Source organism: Bombyx mandarina, chromosome 09 (genome assembly GCF_030267445.1).
Source record: "Bombyx mandarina strain Sakado chromosome 09, ASM3026744v2".
NCBI lineage: Eukaryota > Metazoa > Arthropoda > Insecta > Lepidoptera > Bombycidae > Bombyx > Bombyx mandarina.
In genome coordinates this window covers 9,920,909-9,934,844 of record NC_143216.1, presented here as the reverse complement: position 1 = coordinate 9,934,844, position 13,936 = coordinate 9,920,909, and the positions used below count along the sequence as shown (strand labels likewise).

The 13,936-nt window shown below is 40.0% G+C and overlaps 1 protein-coding gene and 2 non-coding genes across 3 annotated transcripts; 2 read left to right on the top strand and 1 right to left on the bottom strand.

Moving 5' to 3' along the window:
• The first annotated feature begins 1,330 nt into the window (after positions 1-1,330).
• TRNAA-AGC (transfer RNA alanine (anticodon AGC)) lies at positions 1,331-1,403 on the top strand. The gene has a single exon. It is a non-coding gene; the product is annotated as a tRNA-Ala (tRNA).
• Positions 1,404-2,234: 831 nt separating this feature from the next.
• Positions 2,235-2,307, top strand: TRNAA-AGC (transfer RNA alanine (anticodon AGC)). The gene has a single exon. It is a non-coding gene; the product is annotated as a tRNA-Ala (tRNA).
• Positions 2,308-6,311: 4,004 nt separating this feature from the next.
• On the bottom strand, positions 6,312-10,289 carry LOC149502344 (uncharacterized). Its single transcript, XM_089729986.1, is given in 5 exon segments — positions 6,312-6,874; positions 6,877-7,136; positions 7,821-7,960; positions 9,196-9,330; positions 10,240-10,289. Coding segments are annotated over 5 exon segments (789 nt in total). The 3' UTR covers positions 6,312-6,670.
• Between the last annotated feature and the right edge of the window lie 3,647 nt (positions 10,290-13,936).

Genomic DNA, 13,936 nt, shown 5'->3' with positions numbered 1-13,936 from the left:
TGAAGTTCGACTTACCTAGTCACTTTGCCCCAGGTAAATAAATATATTTGTCAACAACTTTATGCGTAGAGGGGGAACAGGTTGACCGAAAAAGACATGGATGGAATGTGTGAATGACGATATGAGAGAGGGGTGAGTATTGAGATGACGGCTGATAGAAGAGAATGGAATAGAAAAATTAGCTGTACCAACTCCACCTAGTGGGATAAGGTGGAGGAAAGAAGAAGAAGAAGAACTTCGTGCATAAATCTTCCGATCATTACTGGAGTGGGCGCTCCATGTGTATTCGACATAATTTTCATTTTTTCCATGTTCGTAATCAGGCTCACTCGGATAGAAGCTCTAGTGACGTGATTGAGCATTGTGCTGGGCACTTCAAGGTCTGATCTACAATTTCGAGATCGTCGGCAAACCGAAGATAAGCTATGTATTCGCCGTTAATGTTGATGTCTAGTCGTTTCCAGTCCAGAATTTTGAAAATATACCCCAATGCAATGGTGAACAGTTTCGCAGAAATAACATCATCCTTTTTTTTTTTTTTAACGCTGGGGAATCCATTTACGGATACCCGGTCGAGAGGGGTAACGGACTGGGTTATGTCGGACTCCGACGCCTCCTGAGAGGAAGAAGGGGAGAAGAGAAGGGCCGAGGTCCTTCACCTCCCCCAATTTCTCACAGGAGACTACGCCTTGAAAAAGGCGCGCGAAGCACTTGCCCCGCAGAACGACTACCGACTAAACCCCATCGAGCCCCACCACTCCGACTCCACGAAACCCACGGTACCGCACAGTGCGCGCCGAAGGCTCGAAATAACATCACCCTGCCTTATGCCACGATAGAAAAGGATGGATGCCGAAGCCTGGTCCTGTAATCAGACTAAAATATTGCCGTTTCCGTACTAGCACTTCAACACTTCGTTGTATCGGTAATCAACTCGGCACCGTTCAAGAGACTGCAAAACGGCTCAGGTTTCAATCGAATCAAAGGCTTTCTTGATACGTTTTTAAAAGCTCTTTGATAGTTAACAGAAAAGTGACTAAGGGAAAGGGGAAGGATTACATAATACATATAATACAAGTAAAATAAAAACAATCACCTTTGAAAATAAAGTAAGTTATTTAATAGATAAAAGCTACAAATAAGTAATAAGCGTCCCACAGTCGTACAAAACTCGACAATAGCCAGCATTTGTAGGGCAGTAACTATACGTCTTTATATACGAAAATACCTTTATGATAACTAACTTCTATCCGGAAATAACAGCTTAAAACGATGAAGAAAAGCTATATCATGAACGCATACGAATATTATATTCATAGCTGTCCGTAAAGGGGGCGTAGCTCAGATGGTAGAGCGCTCGCTTAGCATGCGAGAGGTACTGGGATCGATGCCCAGCGCCTCCATTCCCTGTTCGGGCCCTGACTTTATGCTATTTTTGGTAAAGTATTGACTTTTATTAGTATGTTGTAAAAAGTACGTACGTAAATATAAAGTGTTTTTAAAAAAAGACGTTCCACTATGGCTGTTGGTAATGGTGTGATAAAAAAAATTATCAAAAAATAAACTTTCGCAAGTTTCTTTTTTTTAAATAACAAAAAAATAATATGCTAAATAGTCCTTCACGAATCGGAAAAAGACAAACTAATATTGATAAAACCTATTTGTTTCTCTATTTTAAAATAAAATTCAAAAAAAAAAATCTTCAGCTAACTACGTTGCTACGTTTTGTGTAGCAGCTGACGTAGCTACACAAAAGCGCGTAGACACTGCGTTGGGCGTAGCTTGCCAGTCAAATTAGTTTTTAAATAAATATCTCGTGTTTCATTGGATTACTCGTAGTACTCTTTAATTTTATTCTGAAATGAAACAAAAGTATTTCCCAAACAATTTCAATTAACACTAGATTGTAATCAGGTCTTAAACATCACAAATAGTGATAAGTTCTAAAATAAGTCTAAATCAATTAAAAGTAATAGAGATTTTTAAAATAAGCTAAAAGTTATAAAGTAAACGTATAAAAAAGCTGAAAATTTCAAAGACAATTGTCCCTCATTGTCACTTATAGACACCGATAAAGAATATAGACCCATCTGCGGCTGGTGGGGACTCTTTTAATCAATTTGGAAAGCTACATATAGGTATCATTATTATTAGCGAGCTTCTTGTTAGACGTAAAAACGAAGAAAGCTCGATCATGGATGAATAGGAAGGTTATATTTATTCCATTTTCCACAGGGGGCGTAGCTCAGATGGTAGAGCGCTCGCTTAGCATGCGAGAGGTACTGGGATCGATACCCGGCGCCTCCATTCCCTGTTCGGGCCATACTTTATGCACTTTTTGTCTTAACATCACTGTTTTCATAGTTGTAATATATTTTTAAATGTTTATTAAGCATTTTTTTTAATTGAAACGGTATCATTACCTTTTACTGTAACCCTTTTCGTGGATTTCGTAATAAATATTATATTTCATAAAAACCCTTTCTTGAAAAAGAAATCAGTCTAGTCGTCCTTAAAAGTAAAACAGAAAATGTAATACCTAAAATTAATTCAATTCTTGGAGAAAATCATGTATAAATAGCCTTTTAAAATACTGTTGTAGTTTTAGTTCGTAGGGTGTTAGAACTGAATGATAGTTCACAAAAGGCTTATAAAGTTTATTTATTCTTTTATCACAATAATAGTCAACACCACAAGAAGAATTCAGAACGTACAGAAGGAGTATAAGTTTGAAGAGAAGGCACAGGACAAAGCTGAAGTTAGATTACAAATTACAGCGAAGCAAAAGCAGCGTTATTTAAAAACATAAGTCGCCCGTGTCCGTAGTTGCGAGCGAACTGAACGGGTGGCAGCGGAGCCGCTCCTTCGGCCGCGGGCACCGAGGATGCGTAGCCGCCACTATGTACCTATATATATAAAATTTAACTTCTTGTCCGGAAATATTACTAATATTTAATTTAACATAAAATATATTAAACACTAAATACCACAACCGTATACAATAAAATAAACTTAAAACTACACAAAATATATACACGCCACATTGTTGAATTGATTTTTCTCCATAAGCTATACTGGTGGAATTCACAATTATTTCGCACAAAGCTTATTGGCCGTAGTCACCCGGGAAAGCCACCGCTGTACCAGCTCCTGCCGCGAAACACTCAACAAGGATAGTCAAAATTAAAATGCAACTGTCATTATTATTTCAAGTCTCAAGCAATATGCTATTTATAAAGAATTTTAGAAATAACTTAAAACTTTAGAAAAAATATGGTAGGCAGCAGTTTCGCTCTGTTCCTGGCATTGCGGACGTCTTGCTGACGTGATCACTTACCGTTAGGTGGGATGTATGCTCGTCTATCTACAAAGGCAATAATAAAAAAGAACGATATTTTGAGTAAGAAATTAATAGTAGAGAAACCAACAGTTTGACTCCCTATCGATAAAAAAGTATGTGATGCCGCTAGGATCCCGCCCATAGCTCTGCTAACATGTCATTGTGTGTCTCTTGTAGTTGGCTGGTAACATGATTCAATTTACTAAATTAGATTTTCCGTCAAGTTACCTGCATCTTCGCCCCTCTGTGTTATGATATGAAACGTAGTTTGGCCACTGTTTGGTCCAACGTTTGGATTCTATTTTCAAGTAAAGAAGCGTGCTGTTGTAAGTTTTGGGTAAACTAAAATTTCTGATACACATGCAGTGTAGTTTTGGAATCACTTTCATAGAATATACCATGTATAGCCATGCCTCTTGTTAGTTAGATTTTTTATTATTGAATCAATGAAGACAGCAGCCATAGAACAAAGCTATTCTTGGATAGCCTCGGTACAATCGGAGTTCTTTTCAATCTGCTAATTTCAAAGTATTTCACAATTGCTGATTATTTAAATACGTCCAATAAATAGTTACGCATAAGTTAGCTACAATGGCGAAATTTTCTCAAAAATTAATAGATTTTCTCTTAACCCAATGTTTGGTCAAACGTTGAACGGATATGAGCTAAATTAGATTGCCTCAAGTGGGGTCAAGTGAAACGTCTCCGAGTGGACAATAGCGTGCGGGAAATATGAAATTATATGACGTGAGCTCACCTAAAATATCTCGAATGAGAAAATCTAATACATTTCCTTTTATTTTGATATTTTCTAAGCGAAAGTTTAAATTTGTGCTTTTGTGAATTTTAGGAGTTAACAGCGGATCCGTTGAGAAAATAAGAATTCGTGATAAATATTAATTTTTTTAAGTTGTGTTTCTAAGTATCAGAAGAAATCAGAACCTGTGCTTCGAAACAAATTTGACTCTACGTTCTCTACATTTTCATATAGAGTCGATGGAGTCTCGAGAGTGCGGTTGAGGTGGTTAAAAACAAGAGTCCTCCACGTGTAGCTACAATTTAAATGTAAATTAGCCGAGGGAATACATCCGGAGAGTCGGTGATGCGATTGGAACGTTATCTCAAAGAATAATACACTGTTAGTTGTGTTTTACTTTCTTTTCAATAATTAATGTACTGTAAACTTAGTTTGAGATATAAATGGTGGCATTATACAGCTTTCACAAAATCTTTATATTTTGAGTTGCTTTTTGTAAAAATGACAAGCTACTGTAATTACTTAATTCTGTAGGGACTCACAGTTCACATTTCGATTCAAACTTCGAGTTTTCTTTTTTAATGCGACTCTCAGTGTCAGTTTGTTTATCTCATTTGCATTAGTATTTGGAGGCAGAACTAGGCAGACAAGGATCCCCAATACATCCTTGTAAAATATATTAAGACCTTCACATTAAATGGTTCTGTAAAAATTTTGCTGGCTCTCTGTCTAAGCTAGTCGTGTCTCCCGAGACGAATCTAATTGCATTTTGCTGAGGTGAGGTACTTTCTTTTGTAGTCAACCATCATAATCTAATAATCACACGTCTTATATGTATCTATGTATGTACGTATGTACATATGTGAAAGGTTATTTGTATATTATGTATGTTATATTGGTCATGGCTCATCATCACCATATGAATGCAAGAAGAGTAGCGGCGTGTTGTAAAGCTTGCCACCAAAACCTAAAGTCCTAACCACGACCACTCTGCCAATAGTAATACCGATAAAGAAGAAGAAAGAAAAAAGGTCATATTATTAGGAATCAGAAGAAAAACCATTAAAAAAAATAACAATTAGCACACATTTACAGAGACTTAAGACAATGACTCACGCACACCACGTCCACGACTACCTTCTCTCACGAACGCCGCCGATCGAATGAATGTTTCGAGCAAAGGCGTTGCTATTTATAGGCACTGTACCCACAACATTATTATAAAATTCGTGTTTCCTAAATTAACACTTAAAGTCTTTGAACGATGTTCTCTCGACGAATGACAACCGACAAATGCACGGGTGACGGAGCTGCGCGCCGGTTTTATACCCTTTTTGTAGGGTATTCCTTACACGGCCTCTCCTGACTGTGGTTCGTCCTCGACCACATAACTGGGGTCCACTCGTAACGATGATGCGGAAGCGTGCGAAAGATCTTGTTAGATCCGCGCCTCCCGAGAGTTCGGCAGGGCAGCCATCCCAGCTCCAGTCTGCAACCACGATGTGAGGCTGCACCACGTGTGGCGGGCGTCCCGCTCGACCGTCCTGATAGATAATCCTGAAAATGCAAGCGGAGCGCATAATTAGCTCAGCAGGACTGCAAACGAACTACTCCTTACTCGTGACTCCCTGTTTCGGGCTTAGTAGACCAAAGGCATCATAGTCCCCAACGAGTGAAGCAGCAGGCCACAGATCGAGCGACATCGCCCTCTGCGTCACTGCCAGTCGTACGGCACCGGAAGTCGGCGGCATGCGAGCAACACGTGTAGTATGCACGTCAGAAGTAGGTAAGCGCGCGCAGGTAGCGGCACGCGAGCAGTGCGCGCAGCCAGTGGTACGCGAGCAGTGCGCGCAGCCAGCGGTACGCGAGCAGTGCGCGCAGTATGCGCGCCAGAAGTAGATGAGCACGCGCAGCCAGCGGCACGCGAGCAGTGCGCGCAGTATGCGCGCCAGAAGTAGATGAGCGCGCGCAGCCAGCGGCACGCGAGCAGTGTGCGCAGCCAGCGGTACGCGAGCAGTGCGCGCAGTATGCGCGCCAGAAGTAGATGAGCGCGCGCAGCCAGCGGCACGCGAGCAGTGTGCGCAGCCAGCGGCACGCGAGCAGTGCGCGCAGTATGCGCGCCAGAAGTAGATGAGCGCGCGCAGCCAGCGGCACGCGAGCAGTGTGCGCAGCCAGCGGCACGCGAGCAGTGCGCGCAGTATGCACAATCACCCTTAATGCGCATATTCCTGTTCCAAGGGCCAGTGTACGTCGCCCTTCGTTAAGCGTCTTCTGCATTTGGTTACCAGTGATCCCTGTAAAATGGTCCCAGACCCACTCGTACGAAGATCGTATTAAAACGTACGAGTGCATTCCACACGCAGAGCGTATTCAAACGTGTGAAGCTTCCCGACACGCCGACCATACTCAAACGTGCCGAGGCTTCTCAATACGTCAGCCTAGGCCAATCGTATTGAGGCATCTCACCGTGACTCCGAGTGAGGGATACGTAACTAGAGAGCAATCATCTATAGCTCACCCTTCAGGTTCACCATAGGAACACGTATATTTGTGAACGATGATAATTATTAACTTTACTTGCTCTCAAAGAAGGCAGCACATGTCTCAGGGGTCCACTCGCCCCGCCACGACACCATATATTGTGCAGCTGCTTGCGTAGTTTTGCCATAACTGCCGTTGAGCAGCCGTAGGGTATAGCGTCCACTGGGTAGAATTTCGACAACCTTATACGGGCCACGCATGCCGGAATCAAGTTTACCTGCCGACCGATATTACGCAGCTACCGGCACGTCGCTTGCGTGCTACTGCCGCAGGAACCATCGAGGGGCCCGAGCTGGCGGCAATGCCCGTGAGGCACAATCCTCACCATTCGGTAAGGTCCACAGATTGCCGGATCTAGATTTCCTGTAGATTGAGTTATTACCAAAACAAGATTATCGACATTAAAAACGGCTGCTGCTCGTCGGTGCCCATCCACGCGAGCATCATATCGCTTTTCACTTCGTGGTACCAATTGATGAGCTCTACCTCGACCTAGTTCTCGACGAACTCACCTCGAACGATACACCTCAGTCGTGACATCAGTAATTAGAGTCCTCACCACAGGTGTAGTGGCGTCTTTTCTACCAGAAGCTGCAGGGCGGATGTCTGTTGTCTTGCATTTTGTGATGTTCAGAATGAGCTGTAATCTCAAAAGTTGAATTGACCATTTTGCCAACATAGTCCCGAAATCACCTTCGGAAGTATGCAGTCAACCTCAAGAATTATCTACCTGTGTGACATTACGAGTCACTGGTGACTCATTTAGTGCCTGAACCCTATGAGGACTCGGCCTAACCTGACCTCCACTAAAAATGAAATCAAATCGTGAGTAGATTAGTGTTCGCGGCTCTAACCTGAGGGCCCATTATGCCCCGTATCACTATTAAAGTTCAAAGTTCTATCAGAAGTAACCCATTCACTCAGCCAAACCCTAGCATCGTCCCTTAAACATGATGCCACTCGCGATAAGCATTCGTGGTCGTTCCACGCGTTAACTTCTCTGGCGCGTTCTACTTCTTCGCACAAACTTCAATGAAATTATTAATCGATGGGTCAAAATACGATATGTAATAATTTTGCGACCTTGAGGGTTGCAAAGTTTTAATTGCTTCCATTAAAGCACTGGAGAGGGTAGAGCATTAGAACCAGGGATACTAGATTCTACGTGGCCTTGTTGCGAACCAACGATATTCGACATGGGAGTCGTAACTATCCGTAAAATATTGGTGGTCTGTTCAGCGTGCTCCTTATCGTTAGAACGTGTCGCGACAGGTCTATCGTGCGCGAGCGCATCGTTCGTATCGCGATTCTGTCTATCATCTCTGTGATCGCGAAAGCATAATATCGTTTTCGATTACGAGAATCATCTCGAGACGGTCGCCTCCGTGTACTAGGAGTTTCAGTATGTCTCATTATCACAGTTAAAATTTGCAATCACACAAGAAAAATAACAAATAAAGTATGAAAGCATCAAAGTAAGCAGTCTTTGTAAAACAAAACAAAGTTCAGAGTTTTACGCTACTGTGGGCTATTTGAGTCCTTTATCCCACTTCTGATATTAGGAATCAGAAGAAAAACCATTAAAAAAAATAACAATTAGCACACATTTACAGAGACTTAAGACAATGACTCACGCACACCACGACCACGACTACCTTCTCTCACGAACGCCGCCGATCGAATGAATGTTTCGAGCAAAGGCGTTGCTATTTATAGGCACTGTACCCACAACATTATTATAAAATTCGTGTTTCCTAAATTAACACTTAAAGTCTTTGAACGATGTTCTCTCGACGAATGACAACCGACAAATGCGCGGGTGACGGAGCTGCGCGCCGGTTTTATACCCTTTTTGTAGGGTATTCCTTACAATATATTATTATTATTATATATCTATTAGTCAAATCACTTGAAAATATTTCATATTTGGAAGCACACTTTTTCATGCATCACTGTACAGTGCTTCAGAAGCACGACTTTTTTGGGGAGGAGAGTGTTGATTATATACAGACGATAGGGTAGTTTGTAGAAAATGACCGCTACTAAAATTCTTCCCTCGCTTCAACCTAAAGCGAGTATTTTATTTTCCTCTGAATATAACCAATTATACCGAGTATTTTATTTTCCTCTGGATATAACCAATTATACCGAGTATTTTATTTTCCTCTGGATATAACCAATTATACCGAGTATTTTATTTTCCTCTGGATATAAACAATTATACCGAGTATTTTATTTTTCTCTGGATATAACCAATTATACCAGCATAAATAGTTTTGAACGGCAACGGAAACTCGATGCATAGAGCGAAAAGCTATCTTCTTGTCATAATTTTTCAGCAATTTCATTCATCCAGATGGTGCTCTTGCAGAAGCCGAGTTTACCACGACTCACCGCTGCTTCTCATCATAATTTCGAGAACACTCAGTAAAAAATTAGCAAATAGCGAAAAAGTGTTAAGGTGCTCTTGCGTTTGAGACTCCCGCAGTAGTTCCAAGTGCTTATTACCTCATCCATCGCAAATAAATTCACCAAAAGGTCAGGTGTCTTCAGTCACGGTGAAGTCATGAATATCTCTTGAGCCAAAAGAGCCAACTGGCCTATAGAAGTAGCAGGACTTCCTGAATGCTGGCGTATTGGTGCTTTCTTATTACGAACGTCGCACACAGTCTCGCCATCTAGGAAATAGCATCTACCAACAAAATTTCATCTATAATAGTACAAATAAGCTTTGAATAAGTTTTGAAGTCGTCGTGGCCTAAAGGATAAGACGCCCGGTGCAATCGTATCAAGCGATGCAACGATGTTCACGATTGACTTCCACGGTGAAGGAATAATATCGTGTAATAAAAATCAAAATCCGCAAAAATTTAATTTGCGTAATGGCTGGTGGTAGGATGTCTTGTGAGTATGCACGGGTAGGTACCACCGTTCTGCCTATTTCTGCCGTGAACGTAACGCGTTTCGGTTCGAGGCAGGTGGGGTAGCCGTTGTACTGTAACCTTAGAACTTATATCTCGAAATTATTGGCGGAATTTCCGTTGTAGATGTCTATAGGCTCCGGTAACCACTTAACATCAGGTGGGTTGTGAGCTCGTACACCAATCAAAGTAATAAAAAAAAGAAAAAACAAATACATACTTTGTACTATCACAACTATGAGATCTAAAAAAGGTGACCCGTCTCCGGTTATGAACTATACCCGATGTATTGATAAAAACTTTGGGTTGCCAGATCCACACGACACATTGGGCAGCCCAAAAACTAAAGTATTATGTGGATGAGAGGATAACGCGAGCGGGTATAGGCTTATAATGTGTGACACGGGCCACCTGACCCACGAGACTGTAATCTCAAAGTGACATCAAGAACATTTAAATGACAAGCTTTACTCTTTTACCAAACTATCTGTCAAGGAGTATGATGTTTTAAGAGATTTCATGGCATATGAGAATATTTTTTGTGGTTATTACGAAAATAAATTAGTTAAATTATTGTTTTGTTATTAATTAAATCGATAATTAATCAGAAGAAACGAATATGAGATCCTGGCTAGGTCAGCACAGGTAGGCAGGTTATTTGAGCTGCAGGTAGGGCGTACAGGAAATCCACACGAGCTGGTATCACTGGTAACTGGTACCACTTGCCCATTTCTGCTAAATTTAATTCTAGTTTGAATACTAGAAGCACTGTTGCAATTGAAGCTTCAATCTTATGTATTTCAAAAATGGAATTAAAATTATACACACGTGCTTGTGTAAGGGCTTTAGACTGAAATGAACACCAACTATAAACCAATTAGAAAGCTCATATTCTAAGCTTTAATGTTAAAATAAACTCTGAACATAAAATTTCGTAATTCGACAATAATGAAAGAGAGAAAAACGTTCACAAATCAAGCGAGACAGTTTTCATTGTACAAATTAAACATTATTCTTACTCTGTAACGCTTTCGGGTACGGACGTCTATTGGAATTTTTTCACAATCGCTAAACGTGCCAATAAATAGTCGACTAAACGTTTGATGGTCACACATTGAAACATAGTAGGTGGAAGATAAATTTACAATGTTTTTTTGTGACTAACATAGATTTTCTACAAAAGTCGCATTACAAAACTTATTTAAAATATTTGATTGTATAATGGGGAGTACTGATCGTGACTAAAAAAAATATTGGAACGCGGGCTGGTAATAGTGATAATACAATATAAACAATTACTCAAAAACTCGAAAAACAATTACCTCAATACAAACAAAACAATTCCATTAAACAAATAATTCTTGCAAGCAGCAAGTTTTTTATCTGTAAATCGCTGGGCCTGTGATTCTTTAGAAATAAACCCAAACATGAACTTACCTTTGTTCTCCAGAGAAGTTGAAATACCCAGAACAATCAAAACAATTAATTAAGCAAGCTGTGGCTGCCAATCCAAAAACTGCTACACTACACCCGCTTTTTAACTGGTTAGATGGATGGGTGAACGAGCTCATGGCCCACCAGATGTTCAGTGGTTACCGGAGCTAATAGACTTTTACAACGTAAATACCACCACCTACCTTGAGATATGAGTGCTAAGGTCTCACAACGGCTTGCTTGAATGTGTTTGATTTTTATTAAACGTCTTTATTCCTTTTTCGTGGAAGTCAATCGTGAAAATTTGTCAAGTACGTATTTCATTAGAAAAATTTGTACCTGCCTGATAGATTGGAACACAGGTGCATTACCAAATATGAATGTACCGGACGTCTTATGCTTTAGGCAACGACGACTTATTTTTAGAGATAAGTAAGTTTTGTAGTCGTCGTGACCTAACGGTAAGACGTCCGGTGCATTCGTGTTGAAGCGATGCACCGGTGTTCGAATCCCACAAGCGGGTACCAATTTTTCTAATGAAATACGTACTCAACAAATGTTCACGATTGACTTCCACGGTGAAGGAATAACATCGTGTAATAAAAATGAAACCCGCAAAACTATAATTTGCGTAATTACTGGTGGTAGGACCTCTTATGAGTCCGCGCGGGGGGGTACCACCACCCTGCCTATTTCTGCTGTGAAGCAGTAATGCGTTTCGGTTTGAAGGGTGGGGCAGCCGTTTGTAACTATACTTGAGACCTTAGAACTTGTATCTCAAGGTGGATGGCGCATTTACGTTGTGGATGTCTATGGGCTCCAGTAACCACTTAACACCAGGTGGGCTGTGAGCTCGTTCAACCATCTAAGCAATAAAAAATATATATATATATATATATTGACTTTTTAGTATCGAAATTTTTTATATTTATTTGAGAACACCGGCTTATACGGAATTGAAGTAATAATTGTAAAAAATGTGCCTTACCGAGTTTCTGATCAGGGCGACGGGGTTTTGTATCGCTTCACACCCTCGGGCGTTTAATGGCATTCAATCGAATGTACACACACAGGGACATGCAAATCGCGAAGCCGAAACACCGATTCTAACGTGTATTTCTGCTCACTGTTGCTTTTGTACAACGATTCAATAAGTTTGATACTTACTCATTTTAATTGATAGGAATTACCACTAATTTAGTATCGTACTACAGACCAATTTATTATTTACACATAAGTTTGTATGAGCTTATTAATCATAGTGTGCATACGTGTTAATCAAAGCACCGATAATGTCGTTGAAAATCTTTAGACATATGATTGAAAAATAATATTTATAGATTTGTATAAGTATCAACATTTTCCAAATCAAAACAAGTAATGAAAGTTTATTGCTTGTAGAAATAAGTGCTAGATTGCATTCTCACACTACTACTTCGAGTCCTAATTATGCAAATTTCGTTTGAAAGAATCGTGTTAAACTTTTATATGAAATATGATACATTATGTAAGTAAAAAGTTAGACAAATAAAGTATCAAATCAATTGGTTCGCGCTACGACCTCAGCAGAACCCGGGATTGTCCCTTTAACACAAAACGGAGGCGAATAATAAATAAAATACAATATAAAAAAACGTATTGATTCTTAGGAATTTTTATTAGGAGTTTCCTACCTAGAAAGCGAATCCAATTTTACTCTTCCTCGTGTGCTCATTGTAGCTGTAAATTCTGTTCGTGTTTTAGATGTAATTCTTCAGCTTTTCACACTTAAATTTTTTGTTTCTTAAATATGTGGATCAAACTAGGTTTTAAATTTTATCATCCTTAAAAAGACAAGGAATAGTCAAGGTATTTTATAGACAATAACAAAGTAAAAAGCATGTATTTAATTAGTCAGGAACACAGAGATATAGATAACGACAACCGCAAATGACTTCCCCGATTGTCGTAGCAATATTAAGATAGACCACTTAACACCAGTTGGGCAGTGAGCTCGTCCACCCATCTAGCAAAAAAAAAAATTAGAACAGTTATAATGTAACTAACATGTACTTATGAGATGCATGACAAATTTTTAGTACTCTAAATGGTGGATAGATGTGTTGCCGCCATCATGAAGTAGAATATATGCATATGAAAAAGATGGGACAGTTATTAAGGTGAGTTGCGTGTTCGCGCAATTATGTCTACGGGTTTTGGTGACCACTTAAAACAAGGTGGGCCGTAAGCTTGATCACCCGTATTTGCAATAAATAAAAATTATTGAGATGTCCACCTCAAACCTCAATGTGGGTAGTGGCATTTAAAATATGATGTCTTGACTCTGTGCTCTCATGGTAATGTACAATACCACGGTGTTTCCTGTGCGCTTAGTGTTGTCATTCCTCAAACGTGGCTTGTGGAGAGTATTAAATGGTAGGAAGCGGCTTGTCTCTGCCCCTGGCATTGCTGATGTCCATGAGCGACGGTAACCACTGACCATCAGGTGGGCCATATTATAATCGTCTGCCTACACGGCCAAATAAAAAAAAGATTAAAACAAGTAAAAACTTGGAGTTGCTTTGGAAAAAGTTGATAGTGGCATTAACAATACTAGATATTTTTCACTAAAATCGAAGATAGGTAGGTCTAGAACCTACAGACTCTTGAATGAAAACAGCATAATGCTTAGCCCTCAGCCAATTACGCGTTTGCGCACATTAATAATTCAAAACAGCACACAAATATTAAAACGAGACAACGCAGAGATTCAAGACGAAATTCCGTAACGTTGTAATCAAATGAAATTCAAAACGGTTCCTTTAAAGTTACACAGTACTTGTTTACACTAAATAAAGCGCAAAAGGTACAGATTTTGCGCGAATGTAAATCAAACTCGATGTTTTATTAAACACTCGGCTGTTCCAGATATTCAAATTAAGCGGCGGTGTCGAAGCTAAAGCT